Source organism: Nerophis lumbriciformis, linkage group LG33 (assembly GCF_033978685.3).
Source record: "Nerophis lumbriciformis linkage group LG33, RoL_Nlum_v2.1, whole genome shotgun sequence".
NCBI classification, from domain to species: Eukaryota; Metazoa; Chordata; class Actinopteri; order Syngnathiformes; family Syngnathidae; genus Nerophis; species Nerophis lumbriciformis.
In genome coordinates, this window is record NC_084580.2 from 16,526,641 (window position 1) to 16,552,290 (window position 25,650).

A 25,650-nucleotide genomic window follows, 5' to 3' on the forward strand; every position below is an offset into this window, starting at 1 on the left:
AAGACAAAAAGTTTCTCTTTTTTTGCTTTCCAATTTGTAAAAATTGGCTCGTTCTTGGTGGCTGGCAATGCAGTTAATCGGAGCAATCCATTGTGCCTCTAAATCACTTTCAAAATGCATCCAAAAACCTCAAACAATACATTTATGTTCTGTAACCTTATAATAACCAAGCTGTAGCGACTGTTATTGTAAGAGTGATCACTGAGGAACTCTTTCTAGCGTAGTTACACATCGTCTTGGGACAGTATACTATGGCATTAGCCATAAGCTAGCTACGGCAAGAGGTAAGCTGGCTTTTGCGCAAGGAGCTGAATCGCTTGAGTTTGTAATGCAGGTTGACTTTAGGTAAGCACACCATGTATGTCGGCATAGCTCGGCTCCAAGTTCCACATTTATACCGGCAAGTCACGCGACCTACCCCCCTCGGCTTCCGTCTGCTCCAACGTTTCACCCTCTGTTCGTGCTTGCTTTTATAAACAACAGTTCATCCTCTGTATAATCAAGTTCACAAAGAAAAAATAAGGTTGTGAATCCTCATTTGTCCAAAAATAGTAGTCTTTGTTGTCTGTTGCCTAGTCTGCCATGATTACAATACACTAGGGTTGTCCTGATACCAATATTTTGGGACCGGTACCAAAATGTATTTCGATGCTTTTGAAAATGAAGTAGACCATAAACAATTTGTCATTATTTGCATTATTTTAACAAAAAAAATCTTATGATATATTAAACATATGTTTCTTATTGCAATCAAAGAACACTTTTGACATTCAATGAAATAGTGAACATACTATTACAACTTCTCTTTTAATAGTAAGTAAAGAAAAACAAAGGCCCCTAATTGGCTGCTGACGTATGCAGTAACGTATTGTATTATTTTCCATTCTATTTTTTTTGTCAAAATTATGAGGGACAAGCTGTTAAAAATTGATTATCAATCTGCTTGTTCATTTACTGTTAATATCTGCTTACTTTCTGTGTCAACATGTTCTATCTACACTTCTGTTCAAATGTAATAAGCAATTGTTCTTCGGTTTGATACTTTACATAAGTTTTGGGTGATACTACAAATGTTGGTATCAATCCAATACCAAGTAGTTACAGGGTCACACATTGGTCATACTTTAAGTTCTCCTGCGTCCAGGGACGTATTTCCTGAGTTTATAAACTATAAAAAAGACAAAACTTTTGAGATAATAAAAAATGTCTATGTAATCATTGTAAAATCGACTATAAACTGCTCTTGTACTTGGTATCGCTACAGTCTATGTCTGTGTAAAACCACCCATGGCATTTGTTTAAGGAGCATTAGCACTAGCGGTTAGCTATTGTATCCTCCAAGCATAATTAGCTATTCCTCATCCTGCAGGGATGATACTTGTGAGAAACGTAGTTACCTTTTCACGATGATTAGTGATTTAGAAGTAGCTAAAACACTGCTGACTGCAGATGGATGTTAGCCCCAACTAGCTAGCCATGTTTAAAAACACCTCTTCCAGAGTGGCAGAGAGTGCTGCTGGAGAAGCGCTTCTGTGTGAAAAGCTTCACCTTAATCATTTGTTTTCAAGCCAAAATATGTCCATTATCCCTTTTATGTCTCCACAATGTATCTGCTTGTAAGGTCATTGTGCGTATGCGTTGCCTAACATGAGACAGGCTGCTCGATTTACCAGCAATGTCATGACGCGTACCTAGCACCATTTATCGGTTGTTATAATATTTAGTGTCTGGAAGGATAGATAACTTACTGACCCGACTATAAGGCAATATTTCCCCCCAGGCTTATAATTGGGGTCTGGAGGTCTATATACATGCACAAAAACAGGTGGTTCTCCCTCAAGCTTGTCAGGGATTTTGCCTCTGTCAATAACATGCACATCCGTGACCTAGAGAGATGGAGGACCTGCTTAAAACAATTTAAATAAAAAAAAGCTAAACAAAGTTAGCATGCCAATGCTAATTTGATGATAAGGTGATAAATTAATCGACTCAAGTGGCTAAAAAATAAAAAATACATTTAATTTATTAGAATACCCAACAAATGGATTGTTCAACAATGCTCCAGAATGTTCTGTTATATGAAAAAAGTCCCACAGCAAAGCCCTTTTTTTTTTTTTTACTTGCTGCACATGACCAAACATTTTCCAAAAAGAGTTGCTTCTCATTTACAAGACTCGTACAGCAAATTACCGAATTACAAGGAATAACTAAGGTTGCACTGCACCGGAGCCGAACAGCAGTACAGTAGTAACAACAACATCATTACCTGTCATTCTTTAAACTCATTGTGCAGATCTGAATGATTATTATTGAAATGTTTACCTAAGTTTGAAGCAAAGGTGGTAATACCAATCGCCACATTTGGCGAGGAGTGTTTTAAAGCAACACTTGAAGCGCAGCGTTTTCCTGTTTAAAGCATCACCTTTACCGTTAGTTTTGAAGCACAAATACCTCCATATTGTGCTTTACACACACACACACTCTTTATTAACCAGTAGAATTGTCGTTTTTTTGCCAATCTTCCTCTCCAAGATATCATTGCTTGTATGCATGTTTTGACACACTTAACATCATGCGCCTCGGCTCTGTAATCAGCAGTACTTAGATGAAAGAACGGTATCGGTACTTTTCAAAAGGCAGTATAGTACCGATTTGAATCAATTAGTATCACGGTACTTTATTAGTACCGGTATACCGAACAACCCCAGTCAGAACAAAACAGGACTGGACGATTTAGTAAAAAAAAAAATGAATTTACAACTCAATTCTTTGGAATGATCTTTTTCCAGACCACGTTCAGGGGCAATCGTGCTTATAATTTTGAGCAGCGACAAATATTAATATTTAAGGCTGCAACTAACGATTATTTTGATAGTCGATTGGTCAAGATTATCTTGAGGGTTAGTCGACTAATCAGATAATAAAACGTACACATATTTAACGGCTCTAATTTTTTTTAAATTGACTTCTAAATGAAACTCAAGTTATTTTAGGCATGTGCTTACGAACGACAAAGATGACTAATACTTTCATAAAGTTTCATTTATACTATAACTGTGCTGCTCATTCTGCTGCTAAAAAAATATAAAATGGTTATTAAAATATTTAAAATAAAGGAAAGGCAATGTACTAAAAAAAACAATTCACTTTGTTTATGTATTTAAAAAAAAAAACAGTTAAAGTAGTCACAATGAAAACAAAACAAAATCGAACTTCAAAAAGAAAAGATGATGCTTAAAAAGCTGCACACTGGTATATTAACTATTTATCAACTCTTAGCACTCAAATAGACAATGTGTGGAATTCTATCTTTGGTTAATTCTTAAAATGTTGGCCATTTAATCATATGACCCCTCTGCATTGATGCCTGTCTTGTGTAGACTCTCTCTCTGTGTGTGTGAATGTCCCTTGAGGGCAAAAAAAAAAGACAGATTTGGTGTGCAATGTAAACGGGGTCTGTGTCTTGTTCTGACATTTTTCGAGAGGTCCCAGAAAGGCACTTAAGGACTTATTTGGTAAAATAATTGATGGAAAAACAGAAAATAATGCATCAAGTCAACGCACTATATACAGTAGGTTATTGCATGTAAAAGACAGGCCAATTACCGTATTTTCTGCACTATAAGGCGCACCGGATTATAAAGCGCACTTTCAATGAATGGCCTATTTTAAAACTTTGTTCATATATAAGGCGCACCGCATTATAAGGCGCATAGAATAGACGCTACAGTAGAGGCTGGGGTTACGTTATGCATCCTGTAGTGGCTCAATATTGGTCCATATATAAAGCGCACCGGATTATAAGGCGCACTGTCAGCTTTTGAGAAAATTGGAGGATTTTAGGTACGCCTTATAGTGCGGAAAATACGGTACGTTTTTTGCAATCACTCTTAGGAGCAAATTAATGATTTGGTTAAATCAGGGCAGTGAAGCCAACTTGCCCTGGCCGACAAGTCTTGTGGGAGTGCGAGGAAGGAGTGCCGTCATATTAACAATGACGCAAATATCTTCATTAAAGAGAACTGCATTTTTGGGGGAAGTATGCCCATCATTTACAATACTTAGAGACAAGAACATGTCCTTTTCTAATGCATTTTAACTTGTTAAACAAACAAAAGTCAGCTAAAACGGACCTCATGTCATTGGGTCCATTGCATCAATAAAATCCACTTAAAAAACATCCAAAAAGCGCCAACAATACTCCATTTACTATCCACGACTTGAATATTAACCACATATTAGCAATATTGTTATTATAAACACTACTTTTGGCGGTGCATTGATCACAACTGATGCATCGCCTCTGAGCTGGTGAAAGTTAATTCTAGATTATAAATCATGCCTCTCACCTGGACGGCGGACAGATGTGGCCATAAACCGGGAAGTTGGTAAACTTTAACCGCCAACTTTGATGGCAAGAAAGACATGAAAAGACGCTCATTTGCACCAACCTTTTTTTTACCCTTCGTGAAGATTATGATTAATGCTTCATCTAAAAACGGGAATATATGAACCAACATCCAATCAGTCGGCATCCCGGCGAGAGTGACATTGTACAGTAGGGGATTTTTTACTATGTTTGTTGTCTCCCACAGTCTGCCGTGAGAAGTAGTCAGTGTTGTTAAAGGAAAAGGCAAACGTGATGTGTCTATGAAATTAATGCGCAGTCGAATGCTTAAAATGAGCAAAATCTGTAAATCCATCCATCCATTTTCTGCCGCTTGTCCCTTTCGGGGTCGCAAATATTACATGATATTATAAATATGCCTGTTACTACATTACATATATATATATATAGCATGTGTATAAAACCTTAATGGAGAGTCTTTAGAGTGCCCATTGGCTTCATTGTTGGCTGACTTTTGCTAACGTTTATTTACGGTTTAGAATGCATGAAAAAAAGAAAAACAAAGAACAGAAGGATTGTGAATGATAGGCAAAATTCCAAAAAAAAGTGCACTTCCCCTTTTAAAGTTAGTGTGAATCTAAATCGCCTTTTTGAGTCTTCAGTTTTTTCCAGGTTGGTCTTCTAATCTTATATTGGGGTATTTACCGTATTTTCTGGACCATAAGGCGCGCTGCTGGTGAATGGTCTATTTTTGATGTTTTTTCATATATTAGGTGCACCGGATTATAGGGCGCATTAAAGGAGTCATATTATTATCTATTTTTTTCTAAATATAAAACACTTCCTTGTGGTCTACATAACATGTAATGGTGGTTCTTTGGTCAAAATGTTGCATAGATTATGTTTTACAGATCATCTTCAAGCCGCTTTCTGACAGTCGCTTGCAGATGCGCCGTTTTGTGGGCGGTCTTATTTACGTGGCTCACCTTCGGCAGCGTTTTCTCCCCGTCATCTTTGTTGTAGCTGTGTAGCGTGCAAGAACGGGAGTGGAAGAAGTGTCAAAAGATGGAGCTAACGGTTTTAATGACATTCAGACTTTACTTAAATCAATAACGGAGCAGCATCTCCTCATCCGGAAACAACCACACCGGAAATGCGTCCTGTGAAAAACCGCCCCACCGGAACTCTCTAATAACTAAAGTTTCTTGGGTGAATAATGTAAACTCACAACACCGATATGTTTTAGCGCTTTCATGGCGAGTTTACTGACAGATATAAGTAAGAACTTTACACTACTTTATATTAGAAATGGCAACAGCGGAGGATGAATGTCACATAATGCGCAATTTTTCAGGATTTACGTAAATCCCAAATACACATCAGCAGGTACCAGAAGGTAAGAAAAGTTGCTTTTGCATAATATTGCGAAACAAAAACGCCAGATAATATGTCTTTTACCTTATACACACACCATAATAATACTCGTATGTTTAATGCGCCGACAATCCTTCAAGCGGTGCGGCTTCATAGCTTACCAAAAATCGTACTAAAACATTCTGATAGATTTTTGAGCGTCGTGTGTAATGTTCTATATTTTCAATGGAACATTTAAAATGTTGACTTTGTTTACTTGAGACCCATCATAGTGCAGGCTACACTTATCTGGGACGGCGTGGCGCATTTGGGAGAGTGGCCGTGCCAGCAACCTGAGAGTTCCTGGTTCGATCCCCAGCTTCTACCAACCTAGTCCCGTCCGTTGTGTCCTTGAGCAAGACACTTCACCCTTGCTCCTGATGGGTCGTGGTTAGGGCCTTGCATGGCAGTTTATGGTCTCTGATGAGCAACAGGTGCCGTACAAGGCAGGTGAAAATCATAAGTAACCATGGTGACTAAAACAAACCCCCGAAGTGCACAAAACAACTAAGGAAGTCCAAAACTAACAGAACATAACTAAACAAAACATGATCTGACCACATCATAATACATCACAGTTTCATATCATTTCACTTTACAGGAGTAGGAAGAAGAAAAGCTTATTTAATCCTACCCCTTTCCCACTTCATAGCATTTACAAATATATACATCATTTACTGACCTTTTTATAATAAAATATCTGTGAATTAGTATATACAACAGTTTTGTAACATGTCATTAATTAATTCAGTCATTATTAATATACTGAGATGAAGAATATCTTATTTTCAATAAGGTTGAAAGTATTTCTCATAATTCTTCTTTTTGTACTTTGTGAGCACTATTAATTTGAACAACCTCTTAAACTGGATCATATCAGTACAATGTTTAACTTCTTTACTTAATTCATTCCATCATTTAATTCCACATCATTTTAGCTGTTTGCAATTTTACCAAATCATCGAACTTTAATATTTTTGACTCAATAAATAAAGATTTTGTATGTTCTCTATATCCAACATTATGTATCAGTCTAACTATTTTTTTTTTGTAACACGGTTAACGAATGTAGCGCACATTTGTAGTTATTTCCCCACATTTCTGCACAATAACTCAGATATGGTAATGCTATAGTAGCGAGCAGTAGAGAATGTGAAGTGATTTGTTAAACCAAATATTGTGTTTTTTTCCATTTACAACAACTTATCTGGACTCGATAAAGAGAATCGATAAGGAATCTGTTCGATAAGAGGATTCGATAATAGGCTCGAACTCGATAATTTCCTATCAAACATCATCCCTAGTTATAAGGCGCACTGTTTTGAGGAAAAAAATGATTTTAAGTGCGCCTCAGGGGCGTCACTAGCTTTTAAGGACAGGGGGGGGGGCTTAGCCCCCAGGAGATGCACAGGACGCGAGCGAACGTAGCGCACGAGCACAAAACTTCACAAACGGCTAACAAAGACTTAGAAATGATTCATTGTTATTAATATTATTTAAAAAAATGCATGGGACGATGTCTTTTAACCATTTTTTTCTCTTTTTCTTTTAATGTATTTATTAATTTGACATTTTATATTAAATGTCTTGGTTTTTCCTCCCTCTGAAAATCCTATGAAATGTTTAACAAGCCATTCTATAACAATACAACAGCTATTAATGTAACAATACAATAAAACAAATATATTTAATGTTTTTTCATTGTTTTAACATTAGACTAATGTATATTACTTTATATAGATTCTACAAGAGTGATGTGGGCATTTTCTATATGAACAAGTCCAAGGACCGCAGGCAAGGTCGCAGAGAAAATGCGGACTGGATTTTGAGGGATGTGGGCATTTTCTATATGAACAAGTGGAATGGATTGGATACCGACACACTAAAGGGGCTCTCTCCCTTAAAGTACCAATGATTGTCACACACACACACACACACACACACACACACACACACACACACACACACACACACACACACACACACACACACACACACACACACACACACACACACACACACACACACACACACACACACACACACACACACACACACACACACACACACACACACACACACACACACACACACACACACACACACACACACACACACACACACACACACACACACGGTGTGGTGAAATCTGTCCTCTGCATTTGACCCATCCCCTTGTTCACCCCCTGGGAGGTGAGGGGAGCAGTGGGCAGCAGCGGCGCCGCGCCCAGGAATAATTTTTGGTGATTTAAGCTATGAAGTGAGGGGAAACTGAGTGAATAATGACAGGTTATATGATTAATTTATTTAAACTCATATTCGGGCCACTTTATAATGAATATGTCGGCATGTATTTGTTAAAAAATAAATAAATATATATATATATATATATATATATATGTGTGTATCGATCCGTTGTGGTGAAGAAGGAGCTGAGCCGGAAGGCAAAGCTCTCAATTTACCGGTCGATCTACGTTCCCATCCTCACCTATGGTCATGAGCTTTGGGTTATGACCGAAAGGACAAGATCACGGGTACAAGCGGCCGAAATTAGTTTCCTCCGCCGGGTGGCGGGGCTCTCCCTTAGAGATAGGGTGAGAAGCTCTGCCATCCGGGAGGAGCTCAAAGTAAAGCCGCTGCTCCTCCACATCGAGAGGAGCCAGATGAGGTGGTTCGTGCATCTGGTCAGGATGCCACCCGAACGCCTCCCTAGGGAGGTGTTTAGGGCACGTCCGACCGGTAGGAGGCCGCGGGGAAGACCCAGGACACGTTGGGAAGACTATGTCTCCCGGCTGGCCTGGGAACGCCTCGGGGTCCCACAGGAAGAGCTGGATGAAGTGACTGGGGAGAGGGATGTCTGGGCTTCCCTGCTTAGGCTGCTTCCCCCGCGACCCGACCTCGGATAAGCGGAAGAAGATGGATGTATATATATATATATACCGTATTTTCCGCACTATAAGGCGCACCTAAAAACCACAAATTTTCTCAAAAGCTGACAGTGCGCCTTATAATCCGGTGCGCCTTATATATGGGTTAATATTAATATTAATTTTCATAAAGTTTCAGTCTCGCAACTACGGTAAACAGCCGACATCTTTTTTCCCCGTAGAAGAAGAAGAAGCGCGCGGTGCATGCTGGGATATGTGACGTTTCATTTCCATTTGTGTGTTTATGTAAAGACCCCAAAATGGCTCCTATTAAGTGTGTTGTCTGTCTAATTATAAATAATGCAGACGAGACGTGTTAACTGAGTTCTCAACGTTTACTCACAGCGTGCTCATAACCACATTCTAACTGCCAGCATACAACAACGCTTCTCAGGGCTACCGCGCATGCTCGTCACTATCGTTGCATGCTGGGTAGTGTAGTTGTTATATTTGCTAGCTCATAACATCACATTAAGAGACACGCTTACGCGCTTAATTCAATACTCGCCGTCATTCCGGGTGGATTGACAAAAGACCTCCAGCCGCTAGATATTGGTGTCAACAGGGCATTCAAAGCTAGACTGCTAACTGCGTGGGAACAGTGGATGACAGAAGGCGAACACACGTGACGTTCACCAAGACAGGGAGACAGCGCCAGACGACATACGCCACTATCTGCCAGTGGATCGTAAATGCCTGGGCTGATTCAGTCTCATCTGTGGTCCGAGCTTTCAGGAAGGCAGGAATTGTCACTGAACTAATAAACGGCAACGACACTGACTTCATTAATGACGACTTCGACGAGACGGAGCCGGCCATGTTGGATGCCGTATTCGCTCAACTGTTTAATTCGGACACTGAAGAAGAAGAATTCGAGGGATTTGTGAATGAGCTATAACTTCATAAAGTGAGCTTTACATTTTTATTTAGTGTGTTGTGTTGTGTGACATTAACGTTTGAGCAACGTTGAGTTATTGATATATTGTTATTGCTCTGCACTATTTCACGTGTTACTATATTGTGATTGCACGTTTGATTTACGTAACACGAGTAAATCAGCTGTTTATTCATTTTGGGAGTGAACGGAGTTGTCAGAACGCTGGTTTGTTATCTATTAATAAAGTTTGACTGACCTATCTGACTGTTTTGTTGACATAGGTGCGCCTTATAATCCGGTGCGCCTTATATATGAACAAAGTTTTGAAATATGCCATTCATTGAAGGTGCGCCTTATAATCCGATGCGCCTTATAGTGCGGAAAATACGGTATATAAAACACCAAATTATTTAGGGGGGCTTAAGAACATTTTAGGGGGGCTTGAGCCCCCCTAAAATAGGCCTAACAACGCCAATGGTGCGCCTTATAGATCGGAAAATACGGTAGTTGCACCTGTACACTGACCTTTGACACTTTTCCGGTTGACATCCGCCCCTCTCTCCAGCAGGTACTGCGCAATCTCCTTGTGTCCTTTGTAGCAGGAGATCATGAGACAGGTGTGCCCGTGCCTGTTGGCCACCTCCAGGTCCGCCCGGTGCTCCACCAGGTACTTGACGATGTCCAAGTGGCCGTCGAAGCAGGCCGCCCTCAGGGGAGTGGAGTTGGTCAGCGTCGTGCTGTTGACGGAGGCCCCGTGGCCCAGCAGGGACTGCACCACCTTCAGGTGGCCGGCGGCGGACGCGGCCCAAAGCGGCGGGGCCCCCTCGATGGTTTCCCCGTCGAAGTTGACGGAGCCGCCGACCTCGACGGGGGCACAGCAGCACTCCATGAGGTACTCCACCAGCTCCAGGTGGCCGTAGCGGGAGGCCATGAGGAGAGGGGTGGCGCCGTTGGTCTTCTCGCCCATGAGCTTGGTCACCTCTTGTCCGTCTTTGTTCTCCAGGAGTTTCTGGAGGAGCCGGAGCTTGCCGTCTCTGGCCGCGTTAAACACCGCGGTCTTTAAATCCATGATAACAATATTACTAATATAATAATAACGAGGAGGAGGGTAGCCTTTGTTTACAGCTAGACCTTAACGCTAACAAAAGCTGCTAATTCATCTCCACTTCACAATCCAAACACCGCCATGATTCACCTACAGTTGATTTATATAAAATAAAAAAACTAAATTAACGCTTAGATGTGTCCTTTTTGTCCGGTAACGCATTAGCCAACTTCCGCCAACTAAACAAGCTAGCCGACTAGCTTAGCCTAGCTTCCCTTTTCTGTTGGCTCAGCTGGTACTCACCCGGTGCAATGTCTTTTTCTCCATTAAATCTACTTTCCACGGTTGTCATACTCATATGACGGTGTATGCGATATTTACCCGAAAAAAAAAGGGGATCAAAAAATACGGGAACTCCACCCGTTTTACCGTCCTAGCTTAGCCTTTCGGGCGGCTTGTGTGCCTTTCGTAAACGGTCAGTACCGATGGACACAAACGAAGAGCGTCACCTCAAAAAAACTGCGAAATGGTCTCCACCCCGCCGGGGGTAATCAAGCCCTCAAAGCGCTGGACAAAGGTGAGGTAAACATGGAAGGCGCCTGTGCGTCCACCCGCCCACGGTTCCACCGGTTGATCACGACTCACTCTTGTCGAATGGCCAGCGGCGCTGCGCTCCCCCCTATTTTACTCCTCCGTACATGATTGACGTGTCGACTGGCCAATCACAGAGCGACTGGCTATAGCCAGCGCCAGCCAATCGTAATGCGACAAAATACTTTCAATTTTGACTAAATAATTGGATAGAATTGTCCTAACAATCGCTTTAAAGCTGATTTGTAAACACTGGATCAAATTTTAAAACAGTGAGATGCAATTGGTCGGCGTTTGATTATATTGCCCTCCACAGGATAAAACATACTTGCCAACCCTCCCGAATTTTCCGGGAGACTCCCGAAATTCAGCGCCTCTCCCGAAAACCTCCCGGGACAAATAGTCTCCCAAAAATCTCCCGATTTTCATGCGGACCTGAGTGAGGACAGCCTTTTTTCACGACGGGAGGACAACAAGGTGACAAGAAGTAAATCATTCAGACTAGAGATAAATTGTATTATTATGTTTATCTTACCTAAAAATAAATATATTTATTAATTTAAAAAAAAAAAAAACTAAATAAATGTTTACTATATTTTGCTAAAAACATCAAACTTAATTGTATTTTTATTTGTATTTTTTCTGACTCCTTATTACATCCAGCCATAGAATTAAAATGAACATATTTGAAATAATTAATTTTAAATTATCATAATAATTCATTTAAAATGACCATATTTAATTATTAAAATAATTGCTTGTTTATCAACAACTTTAGCATTTTATTCATTACATTTTGAAGCTCTCAGAAGCCAAGTTATGTTATATTCCTTAATATTTATTTATGCAAGTTTGAAGTATCAATTATCTAAACACAGTTTTGTTTGCATATTTTCAGGATATATATATATATATATATATATATATATATATATATATATATATATATATATATATATATATATATATAAATATATGTGTGTGTATATATATATATGTGTGTGTATATATATATGTATATATATATATATATATATATATATATATATATATATATGTGTGTGTATATATATATGTATATATATATATATATATATATATATATATATATATATATATATATATATATATATATATATAAATATATATAAATATATGTGTGTGTATATATATATATATATATATATATATATATATATATATATGTATGAAATACTTGACTTGGGGAATTCTAGCTGTCAATATACTCCTCCCCTCTTAACCACGCCCCCAACCACGCCCCCCACCCCCCACCGCCACACCTCCCGAAATTGGAGGTCTCAAGGTTGGCAAGTATGGGATAAAAGAGGTAAACAACCGTCACAAAACCCTAAAAGAACACCTCCAGGCAACTGCAACCCTAAACCCCAGTTTTTCAACCACTGTGCCGTGAGATACAGTCTGGTGTGCCGTGGGAGATTATCTAATTTCACCTATTTGGGTTAAACCTATTTTTTCCAAACCAGTAATTACAGTCTGCAAATGATGTGTTGTTGTTGAGTGTCTATGCTGTCTAGAGCTCGGCAGAGTAACCGTGTAATAATCTTCCATATCAGTAGGTGGCAGGAGGTAGTTAATTGCTTTGTAGATGTCAGAAACAGCGTGTGGCAGTGTGCAGGTTAAAAGGTGTCTAATGCTAAAACCAAAAATAAACAAAAAGGTGAGTGCCCCTAAGAAAAGGCATTGAAGCTTAGGGAAGGCTATGCAGAACGAAACTAAAACTGAACTGGCTACAAAGTAAACAAAAAACAGAATGCTGGACGACAGCAAAGACTTACTGTGGAGCGAAGAAGGCGTCCACAAAGTACATCCGAACATGACGTGACAATCAACAATGTCCCCACAAAGAAGGATAAAAACAACCAAAATATTCTTGATTGCTAAAACAAAGTAGATGCGGGAAATGTCGCTCAAAGGAAGACATGAAACTGCTACAGGAAAATACCAAAAAAAAGAGAAAAAGCCACCAAAATAGGAGCACAAGACAAGAAGTAAAACACTACACACAGGAAAACAGTAAAAAAGTCCAAATAAGTCAGGGTGTGATGTGACAGGTGGTGACAGTACACCTACTTTGAGACAAGAGCTATAGTGATGCTTGGTTATGCTTTAAAGTCATATCCAACAACTGCGACAACAAGTTTTTATTGTCGATATCAGCTGCTGAGTTTCATTTTTTAATGATTTCTGCTGGTGGTGTGCCGCCGCATTTAAAAAAAAAAAAGTGCCTTGGCTCAAAAAAGGTTGAAAAACACTGCCCTAAACTAACACCCTCCCCCTTTTGATTGATTGATTAAAACTTTTATTAGTAGATTGCACAGTACAGTACATATTCCGTGCAATTGAACACTAAATGGTAACACCCCAATAAGTTTTTCAACTTGTTTAAGTCGGGGTCCACTTAAATTGATTCATGATACAGATATATACTATCAAATATATACTATCATCATAATACAGTCATCACACAAGATAATCATCAGAGTAAATACATTGAATTATTTACATTATTTACAATCCGGGGTGTGTGATATGGAGGGGGGGGGGGGGGTTAGGTTTGGTTGGTATCAACACTTCAGTCATCAACAATCAGCATCAACAATTGCATCATCAGAGAAATGGATATTGAAACAGTGTAGGACTGACTTGGTAGGATATGTACAGCAAGTAGTGGACATAGAGAGATCAGAAAGTATAACAAAAAGTGTCTACATTGGATTGTTTACATTTGATTATTTACAATCCGAAGAGGTATTATGTGGAAGGGAGGGTGTTAGTTTAGGGTTGTAGTTGCCTTCCACATCCCACTTCCCCCGGATTGTAAATAATCAAATGTAAATAATCAAATGTGTATGTGTACAGCTCTGGTAATGGGTACATTCGCACCCACCTGCACGAATGTACTTCAAAATGGAACAAAATAAATATGACTTTTTTGTTCGTTTACTAGGGCATGCATATATAATATGCATTAGTTTGACAATAAAAAGGAGATGCTTGGAAATAGCATAAAAATGCCCCAAAAACTTGGAAAAAAGCGATTCATAGCGTTACTTTTTGGTGTAACCATCATGAGCGTTCTGTTCAGGTATATTTCTTTTATATTTTGATAAATCATCATATTTATGTATTACTAAATTTAAATAGGTATTGAGCAATCTTTAAGCTGTGTGTATTTGATTTCAGTTTGCTTCTGACATCTTATTTAGAATTGTAGTTGTTGCGCTCATGATGGCGTAACCAAACTAGATTTCATTTAATGATCTTACTTTGAATATTTATTCCCTTTTTTACATTTAGTATATTTAAATATTCATTTATAAACATTGAATACATTTCAAATATCAATAAAATGCAATTGCCTTCATCTTATAGGGTAATGTTTAGTTATACCAAGTCATAGGCGTAACACTAAGCTTCATCACTTTGACTTGTAATATCTCTAATTCTGGTGGTGTTTCATGCTTTTTTCTTTTTGGAACATGTACTATACATATAATACAATAAAGTCCCATATAAAATTATGTTTCTAGCAATACTTTAATTTTGCCTTTGAAAGTCTGTTTGAATGTCTATTAGTGGAGCTGTACACCTAAAGTAACACTCCAATGTCCATTAGTGGAGCTGTACACATATACAGTTAGGTCCATATTCCAGCTCTGTACAACACCACAATGGATTTGAAATGAAACAATCAAGATGTGCTTTAAGTGCAGACTTTGAGCTTTAATTTGAGGGTATTTACATCCAAATCAGGTGAGCGGTGTAGGAATTACAACACATTTTATATGTGCCTTCCACTTTTTAAGGGACCAAAAGTAATTGGACAATTGGCTACTCAGCTGTTCCATGGCCACGTTTGTGTTATTCCCTTGTTTTTTTTTTTCATTTATTTCATTTACAAAGAGCAGATAAAAGGCCTAGATGGCATTTCAAGTGTGGTATATTCATTTGGAATCTGGGGAGGTCATCTCTTAATATGATGTCCAAAGAGCTGTCACTATCAGTGAAGCAAGCCATCATTAGGCTGAAAAATCAAAACAAAGCCATCAGATAGATAGCAAAAACATTAGGTGTGGCCAAATCAACTGTTTGGTACATTCTTAAAAAGAGAGAACACACTGGTGAGCTCAGCAACACCAAAAGACCTGGAAGACCACGGAAAACAAGTGTGGTGGATGACAGAAAAATCCTTTCCCTTGTCAAGAAAAAGCCCTTCACAACAGTTGGCCAGATGAAGAAAAGTCTCCAGGAGGTACGCGTATCTGTGTCCAAGTCAACAATTAAGAGAAGACTTCACCAGAGGAAATACAGAGGGTTCATCACAAGGTGTAAACCATCGGTGAGCCTCAAAAACAGGAAGGCCAGATTAGAGTTTGCCAAGAAACATGTAAAAGAGCCTGTGCAGTTCTGAACAACATCTTATGGACAGATGAGACCAAGATCAACTTGTAGCAGAATGATGGAAAGAGAAGAGTATGGAGGAGGGAAGGAACTGCTCAAGATCCAAAGCATACCACCTCATCAGTGAAGCATGGTGGTGGTAGTGGCATGCATGGCTGCCAGTGGATCTTGATCTCTTACATTTATTGATGATGTGACAGCTGACAAAAGCAGCAGAATGAATTGTGAAGTGTTTGGGGCAATATTATCTGCTCATATTCAGACAAATGCTTCAAAAGTCATTGGACGGCGCTTCACAATGCAGATGGTCAATGACCCCAAGCATACTGCGAAAGCAACCAAATAGTTTTTTAAGGCAAAGAAGTGGAATGTCCTGCAATGGCCAAGTCAATCACCTGACCTGAATCCAATTGAGCATGAATTTCACTTGCTGAAGACAAAACTGAAGGGAAAATGCCCAAAGAACAAGCAGGAAGTGAAGACAGCTGCAGCAGAGGCCTGGCAAAGCATCACAAGGGACCAAACCCTGCGTCTGGTGATGTCTATGTGTTCCACACTTCAGGCTGTCATTGACTGCAAAGGATTTGCAACAAAGTATTAAAAAATGACAATTTTATTTATGATTATATTAGTTTGTCCAATTACTTTTGGTCCCTTAAAAAGTGGAAGGCACTTATAAAATGGGTTGTAATTCCTACACCGTTCACCTGATTTGGATGTAAATACCCTCAAATTAAAGCTCAAAGTCTGCACTTAAAGCAGATCTTGATTGTTTCATTTCAAATCCATTGTGGTATTGTACAGTGCTGGAATACTGAAAATTGTGTCAATGTCCAAATATTTATGGACCTAACTGTACTTGTTCTTATGCTTTCTGATCTCTCTATGTACACTACTTGCTGTACATATCCTACCAAGTCAGACCTACACTGTTTCAACGTCCATTTCTCTGATTTTGCAATTGTTGATGACCGAAGTGCGGATATCAACCAAACCTAACCCCCTCCCCCTCCCACACCCTGGATTGTAAATAATTCAATGTATATACTCTGATGATTAACTTGTGTGATGACTGCATTATGCTGATAGTATATATTTGTACCATGAATTGATTTAAGTGGACCCCCCGACTTAAACAAGTTGAAAAACGTATTCGGGTGTTACCATTTAGTGGTCAATTGTACGGAATATGTACTGTACTGTGCAATCTACTAATAAAAGTCTCAATCAATCAATCAAAAAACAAAAACAGTCAAAGCAGTAACTTTAAAGGAACGTTTATTAATTCAGTCATCCCAATAACTTAACTTCTGAGGCGGGTTTTAAACACTCATCAGTGATGTTTAAATGATCATTTGGGGGGGTTTTAACTGCAGTACCAAGAGTTTTGTTGACACTTACCGGTACATTAAAATACATGTTTCTAACACTAAGAAGTGTATTTTCCCTCTTTAAGTTGTACAAGTGCATTCGACTTGCCTAGACTGAAAGTTAAAGGTTGGTCTTTTGCTGTAACAATGTATTTGAACAGGCACATATGTCTGGTAAAACATTGCGACACGCCTTATAAACAGACTTCACATGTTGCCTTTTTTTTTTTTATAGGTAAAAACTTTGCTGTTGCAGCTTTGCAAATGTAAAAAAAAAATGCATTGCAGTTCAACTTTATCAAAATAAATAGAATTTAAAAATCACTACATGGAAACCTCCTTGCCATACTTGTTTAAATACCAGTGGTCTCTGGGAGACAAAAATAACTTATTTAGTTGTTTTTTTTCCTATGAAACAGCTGCATTGTTGGTGTTGCTAATGTTACCACAACCTACCATTGTTTATTTCAGGTGAAAATGGCTGGCAACTCAGAAACAGAGGGAATGACATCAATATAACACGATTGGGAATTTTACACGCAAAAAGAAAAACCGAAAGGACGCCACTAAAGAAGGACCAGAAACAAATATTGAAGGGGATTGCTTTACACCACTTGCGTTCAGTAGTACTGTAGTAGATATTAAAAAGAACAATCTTTGTTTTATACCCCTTACAAACGTGTTTCAAATCTTTATAGAAGACTTATTTGCACAGAGTCTCTTGGAACAGCAGTGTAGTACAATATACTTTACGTTTGAACGTTTCGTATGATCCAAATATCTACCTGCCGTTCTTAAGTCACTCGATGCAAACAAGCCACATTGACGAGAACCAGCATTACGATCCCACGCGGGTGGTCGTGGTCTTCTTGTCGGAGAAGAAGCTCCTCAGCAGGAGCACCTGGCTGATGCTGACCACGAGGAGGACGATGGCCTCGCCGATAGACCAGAAGGCGACGCGCGTGTTCAGGTCCTCGGCCCGGCTGCGTCCCTGCCCCTCCCGTAGGCGGAAGTGCGTCTGATAGTCGATGACGGACTTGAGGGCCTCGTGGATGGACACGCAGGCCGACTCCAGCTAGGATTTTTGTGAAAAGAAGAATTTGCGATCAATACAGGTCATTCAAGGTGCAATTGATTCATTTCAATCGTTGAATTTGTTCCAAGATCAAGCTGTTGCTTCCATAAATCCTGTATTAGAGGGCAATCATTTTCAAATGCTCTCCAAGCAATATAACTGATATTTTTGCTCGGAGTGCGTGATATAAGCTCCACGGGACTGCTTTTGTGTACGTGTACGCTCTACGGCAGACCTGGGCAAATTAAGGCCCGGGGGCCACATGCGGCTTGTTAAGCTTTTTAATCTGGCCAGCCGGACATTCCCAAATCATTTTTTTAGATGTTTAAGATGTAAAGTGTAGCTGCCATTATGATGTGCAATGATGTTTTCTAATGACCGGAAGTCTTCAACTATACCAGGGGTCGGCAACCTTTATTAGTCAAAGAGCCATTTTGACCAGTTTCACAAATTATAGAAAACAATGGGAGCCGCAAAAATTTTTGAAATTTTAAATGAAATAACACTGCATACAAGGTTTTTTTTTTTTGCTTTGTGCCATGTATAAACCAGGGGTCTCAGACACGCCGCCCACACCTTTGTATGGAATTTTTAAGCTAGTGCGACACGCGGGTTTCAAATGAATAGCGCTTGTCAGCGTCATGCGTGCCGTGATGGTACAGCATATAGCGCCCACTACAACCAGCGTGTCTGATCAGCCACACGTTATATGGGGCTTTCACTTGCTCACTTAAGAGACAGCAAGGCATACTTGGTCAACAACCACACAGGTTACACTGACGGTGGCGGCATAAAAAAAACTTTAATACTCTTACTAATAATGCGCCACACTGTGAACCCACACCAAACAAGAATGACAAACACATTTCGGGAGAACATCTGCACCGTAACACAACATAAACACAACAGGACAAATACCCAGAATCCCATGCAGCCCTAACTCTTCCGGGGGCGGGGGGGTTGATGTGTGAGGGAGCAGGGTTGGGGTGGGGGCGGGGTTTGGTGGTAGCAGGGGTGTATAATGTAGCCGGAAGAGTCAGGGCTGCATGGGATTCTGGGTGTTTGTTCTGTTGTGTTTATGGTGTGTTAAGGTGCAGATGTTCTCCCCAAATGTGTTTGTCATTCTTGTTTGGTTTTGGTTCAAAGTGTGGCGCATTATTAGTAAGAGTGTTAAAGTTGTTCATATGGTCACCGTCAGTGTAACTTGTGTGGCTGTTGACCAAGTATGTCTTGCTGTCGCGTGCGTGTGCAAGCAGAAAATGTATTTTGTATAACTAGTGTTGGGCTGGCACGCTGTTAACACAGGTTGTAGAGGGCGCCAAATGTTGTACCATCATGGCACGCCCTTATTATAGCTGTATGGGTGAAAATAGGTGAATATTAATCCCGGGAGTTTTCTGCGAGAGGCACTGAAATCCGGAAGTCTCACGGGAAAATTGGGGGGTTCAGCAAGTAAGCTGCTGAGCCGCATCAGAGTGATCAAAGAGCCGCGGGTTGCCGACCCCTGAACTATACTAAGTCTTTCAATGCTTGGAATCTGCATCATATACTAGTTACTATGGTCATCTAATTAGTTACTATGGTCATCTAATTAGTTACTATGGTAATGTAAGTCACAGCAGCTGAGACGAGGTACCAAGCAGTGTGGGTGGGGAGCGTTTCCAGAGTGTTTCCAGAGTCTGAAATGTGGGTGTCAGGGACAGACGCGGAAGGAGATTTTTACAACAAAGTTCTAAAGCTTCGTGATATATCACATATATCAGATTGTAGGTGGGGTTTTTTTACCCTTCGCTTTCATATTTTGCGCTGTTTGTTGCATTTTTGTTGCGTTTCGCTTGATTGTAAAATATGTGGATGGAGAGGGGGTGTGACGTGTTGTCAATATTCAGTGTTTTATCCTTCATAGTTAATATTGTAAACCCCACATTCTTTATTTTCATGTACATTCTGGGTGTCTCATTCAGTGGAAAATGTAAAATTCCATTCTGTTTTTTAACGTTTTTAGCATTCAACAAGACATTATTGTGAGGTTTTGTATTACTGTTCCCAAAAATAAATATACCGGCCCCCAGACATTTTTTTCTCTAAATTTGGCCCCCGGGTAAAAATAATTGCCCAGGCCTGCTCTACGTGGATGAGCGTACGAGAGAGAGACGGTTTCTCGATTCTTCATTATTTCTTGCATGTATGGAGGAATTGAAAAATAATATTTGAAGTCTTTGAATAGATTATGGCTTTTCAAGTCCAGTAAGGGAGTGGGGGAATGATTTTATAGGCATATTTTAGTCACTGTCAGTGTACTATATAAAAATCAGGGCTGTCAAACGATTTAAATATTTAATTGCGATTAGTCACATTTTGTCCACAGTTAAGTTGTTTTATCTTTAATAGGCGCACCTTATTAAAATGTACGCCCAACATGGCAATTTGTTTGAGTCATGCAAATGAAAACGAAACGAAAACTAATCATTAACAAACGCTTGCGCGTGCCAACTCGACTGTGGGCGTGATAACCAGGAAGCGTGTTGAAAAGAACAAACTACTTACTGCCGCAGGCATGGTTTGCTTTATTGTGGGGCCAAAAAAGCAAGTCAAAATAAGTAAACCACACCTTCAAAAACAAGCCCAAATTAGCGCAACCTGCTAACTTTGCGAGCGACTTTTGAAAATAAGTTTAATACACTACGCTATGGACTGCAAATCACACAGGACGCTGTGTGATTTGTTAAAGGAGTTGTGAAAGGAAACTCTGGGTAACTCGTTATGTTAAATTTGACAGTTGTCTCAGGAATTTGAAGCAGGCAGTAAACAATAAAAAACACTTAGCGACTAGTACCGGTAGTTAGTATGAAACCTAAACAATATACCGTATTTTTCGGACTATAAGTCGCAGTTTTTTTCATAGTTTGGCCGGGGGTGCGACTTATACTCAGGAGCGACTTATGTGTGAAATTATTAACACATTACCGTAAAATATCAAAAAATATTATTTATCTCATTCACGTAAAAGACTAGACGTATAAGATTTCATTGGATTTAGCGATTAGGAGTGACAGATTGTTTGGTAAACGTATAGCATGTTCTATATGTTATAGTTATTTGAATAACTCTTACCATAATATGTTATGTTAACATACCAGGCTCGTTCTTAGTTGGTTATTTATGCCTCATGTAACGTACACTTATTCAGCCTGTTGTTCACTATTCTTTATTTATTTTAAATTGCCTTTCAAATATCTATTCTTGGTGTTGGGTTTTATCAAATAAATTTCCCCCAAAAATGCGACTTATACTCCAGTGCGACTTATATATGTTTTTTTCCTTCTTTATTATGCATTTTCGGCAGGTGCGACTTATACTCCGAAAAATACGGTACATGGCTATTCATCCATCCATCCGTTTTCTACCGCTTATTCCCTTTGGGGTCGCGGGGGGGGCGCTGGAGCCTAACTCAGCTACAGAAAAAGCACAAGAAAAAAATCCTACTTTTTTGTAACTTGCGTTAGAAATGGAGTAAAAAAAATTTGAAACATTTTACTTGAAAATTACATTAAATATCACAGTCAAAATAAAGTAAACTAAGGACAATAGTCTTTACTGTACGTGTCAGATGAGAGTGGTAGTACAAAAAGAAAATTCCACTACGTTGATCATAGATAGTAAAAAAAAAAACTTTAGTTTGCTCGAAACGCTTGTAAAAAAGACTGCATTGTTAGTGTGTAAAAACTGTATCCTTTGCACTTCTTATGAAACCAAAAAACACTTACATGGGTGAGTGCTGTGACCCTGTTCTCATTGGGGAAGAGCGGCGGGTCGTCGCCGACCTGGAAGTCAAAGTAGACGGTCTTGTGGGTGAAAGTGGAAAACTCGTTGCTGAAGCAGAACTTGTAGGTGCCGTCCTTGGCCGCCGTGAAGGTGAAGCTGTCGTATTGTTTCTTCATCTCCTTGTAGAGTGTTGTGCCGTCTGGGTCCTCCAAGCGGCAGTCCACATCGTAATGGCCGCCTGTCACCACCTGGGAGGATTATTGGATAGGAAGTCATTTCATTGGGCCAACAGCACCCTTCCTTCTACTCGGCCTGTGCTCACACTGAGCATTCCAGGATTTGCTTATCCCATCACTTTTAAACTGAAATCTACCCTGATTTAGTGGATTATTTCCAGTTTTGTGATTACTTATATTAAGTGGTAGCTGTCATCGATTACAAGAGGAGTGATTGCAATAATCTAATCATAACACGTCTTCTATATAAAAAGGTACACAAATGTAGTCTCACATTAGAGAGCGTTCTGTGAGTCTTGAGTTTGAGCATTTGAATTTGTTCAGGGCCAGAACCAATTAACAGCGATAAATGAGGGTTTATTGTATTACTCTTGGCGATGAGAAGGAGATTTGTCTATGGAAGTGTGCGCATAAAAGATAACCAACAGAAATGCAGTTACGTTTATAATTAGATTATAAGAAATAATGTGTCACCAATAGGGATGTCCGATAATATCGGACTGCCGATATTATCGGCCGATAAATGCTTTAAAATGTAATATCGGAAATTATCGGCATCGGTTCGGAAATTATCGGTATCGGTTTCAAAAAGTAAAATGTATGACTTTTTAAAACGCCGCTGTGTACACGGACGTAGCTACATATGTACAAAATAAACCACATGATGTTAGTACATCAGTCGAGGAAAATGATCAAACTACATAAATAACATCCTGTAATTTGATTTTGATACAATTTTTTTTTCTTGATATATTGACAATTAACACCAATGAGTTGACTGATGAACATTATCACATAATTTATTCAGAAAATATAAATAACAAAAAATTATTAACCGCAACATGTAAGTGTAAAAAAAAAAAACATTATGATTTGATCAATGTTTAATACAAAACTAAATGTGTTATATAAATAATGATGGAAGTATAAGTGTTTGTATATAGTATATTATTGGTACAAATGTTTAACCAACACGTGTACAGGGATATTTCACATGTCTTTACTGTGTATATATTTGAACAGTGTTTAGGTTGTGTACAAGGTGTATTTATAATATGTTGTGTAAAGGAAATTTCATATTTCTAGGAAGCTCATCTTGTATTTGAGATTGTTTATAGGGTTAGGTGAAATAAGTGCTCAACTTCAGCCTAAACCCTTTTGGTCTGTAACATTGTCAATTTATGAATGTACAACTGTTTGTTTATTTTGTTGACCACTGACCGAATAGATAATTAACTAACTAAATAAACTAACTACATTTGTGCTTGTTCTACTTTTGAATTTTGAATTGGGGGTTAAATCACCAAAAATGATTCCCGGGCGCGGCCACCGCTGCTGTTCGCTGCTCCCCTCACCTCGCAGGTGGTGAACAAGGGGATGGGTCAAATGCAGAGGTAGGGCTGGGCGATATATCGAATATACTCGATATATCGCGGGTTTGTCTCTGTGCGATATAGAAAATGACTATATCATGATATTCGAGTATACGTTCTCACGCAGTTGCTTTTAGCTGCGGGCATTACACTTCATAAACACACGCTGAGAAATAGCTCCGTGCCTGCCTACTTTATGGGTTATAGATAAACCTATGGATAACGGAGACATATATAATAGTCTCCTTTTCAGGTGAGAGCATACTTGCCAACCTTGAGACCTCCGAATTTGGGAGATGGGGGGCGCGGGGGGTTGAGGGGGGCGGGGTTGGGGAGGGCGGGGTTTGGTGGTAGCGGAGGGTGTATATTGTAGCGTCCCGAAAGAGTTAGTGCTGCAAGGGATTCTGGGTATTTGTTCTGTTGTGTTTATGTTGTGTTACCGTGCGGATGTTCTACCGAAATGTGTTTGTCATTCTTGTTTGGTGTGGGTTCACAGTGTGGCGCATATTTGTAACAGTGTTAAAGTTGTTTATACGGCCACCCTCAGTGTGACCTGTATGGCTGTTGATCAAGTATGACTTGCATTCACGTGTGTGTGTGTGTGTGTGTGTGTGTGTGTGTGTGTGTAAGCCGCATATATCATGTGACTGGGCCGGTACGCTGTTTGTATGGAGGAAAAGCGGACGCCAAAGGCAGTGCCTTTAAGGCAGTGGTCCCCAACCACCGGTCCGCGGCCCGGTACCGGTCCGTGGATCGATTGGTACCGGGACCAAAAGAAATTTTAAAAAAAAAATGTTTTTTTTATTATTTTTATTAAATCAACATAAAAAACACAAGATACACTTACAATTAGTGCACCAACCCAAAAAACCTCCCTCCCCCATTTACACTCATTCACACAAAAGGGTTGTTTCTTTCTGTTATTAATATTTCTGGTTCCTACATTATATATCAATACAGTCTGCAGGGATACAGTCCGCTAGCACGCATGATTGTATTTTTTAATGATAAAAAATAAAAAATACCCCCCCCCCCGGTCCGTGTGACAAATTTTCAAGCGTTGACCGGTCCGCAGTTACAAAAAGGTTGGGGACCACTGCTTTAAGGAACGCCCCCGATATTGTTGTCCAGGTAGAAATCGGAAGAAATTCGGGAGAATGGTTGCCGCGGGAGATTTTCGGGAGGGGCACTGAAATTCGTGAGTCTCCCGGGACAATCGGGAGGGTTGGCAAGTATGGGTGAGAGAGGACGCTAAAGGCAGTGCCTTTACGGCACGCCCCCAATATTGTTGTCCAGGTGGAAATCGGGAGAAATTCGGGAGAATGGTTACCCTGGGAGATTTTCGGGAGGGGCACTAAAATTCGTGAGTCTCCCGGGAAAATCGGGAGGGTTGGCAAATATGCACCTGGTGTGTGTGTGTGACAATCATTGGTACTTCAACTTAACTTTATTTTTAAGTTATCGTGCCGTGATTTTACCAGTCCGGCCCACTTGGGAGTAGATTTTTCTCCATCTTAAAATGAGTTTGACACCCCTGCTGTGTACTCTCTCTCATTTGATCTTACAAAGAACGCAGATACAGCTGATTTGCATAAAGAGAAGCCAACACACCTGGAATTCCAACGTGCATTTGGTGCCAGTGGCGATGTCCTCGTAGAAACATTGCTTGGCGTTGTCAGGCAGCTCGAAGGTGAGCTCGGAGCCCAGAGCCCAGCCACACAGAAGCTGGGCCCACAGCACCTGCAACATCACCCGGAGGGAGCCGTACATTTTTTCTTTCCAAGCCAAACACCCCCAGAACTTCACGTCGAAAGACAAGCGACCTGCAAGTAAGAGAGCGGACACGTTAAACGACATTTTGACGAGGGAAATAAGGCGAAGAGAAGCTGGACATTGTTAAGAGCGACAAAGTAGCTAGCATAATGCTAACGGACAAGATATCTGGCCGTTGTGTGGCGGAAACAGGAAACCGCTTGGACTCGAGGACTCTACGTTTATACCGCCAGTATTAACATGTTCATATATTTAAAATAAAATAACTTTGAATTGGTTTATTAACACTTCTTTTCTATCCGCACTTTCCTCTCACCTCAAATGCTGTTCTCACCCGGATGCGAAGGTATTACAGGCGGACCACGGCATTGGTTGTCACTTGTACAAAGCCCGCCCTCTTCCTCTCTTCTATTG

General features: G+C 39.8%; 2 protein-coding genes across 2 annotated transcripts in view; both read right to left on the minus strand.

Annotated features, from left to right (window-relative positions):
• Positions 1–11,254, minus strand: part of fem1c (fem-1 homolog c) — a 31,344-nt gene extending 20,090 nt beyond the window's left edge. The window contains exon 1 of the mRNA XM_061928316.1: positions 10,091–11,254. Coding sequence (XP_061784300.1) covers positions 10,091–10,634 — 544 coding nt within the window. The 5' untranslated portion in view covers positions 10,635–11,254. The remainder of the gene's footprint in view (positions 1–10,090) is intronic.
• Positions 11,255–16,905: 5,651 nt separating this feature from the next.
• Positions 16,906–25,650, minus strand: tmed7 (transmembrane p24 trafficking protein 7). The gene is made up of 4 exons (XM_061928633.1): positions 25,553–25,650; positions 25,075–25,286; positions 21,857–22,102; positions 16,906–18,089 (listed from the first exon to the last, which is right to left on the minus strand). Exons 2-4 carry the CDS (start codon positions 25,231–25,233, stop codon positions 17,853–17,855), a joined length of 642 nt encoding a protein of 213 aa, XP_061784617.1. The 5' UTR covers positions 25,234–25,286; positions 25,553–25,650; the 3' UTR covers positions 16,906–17,852.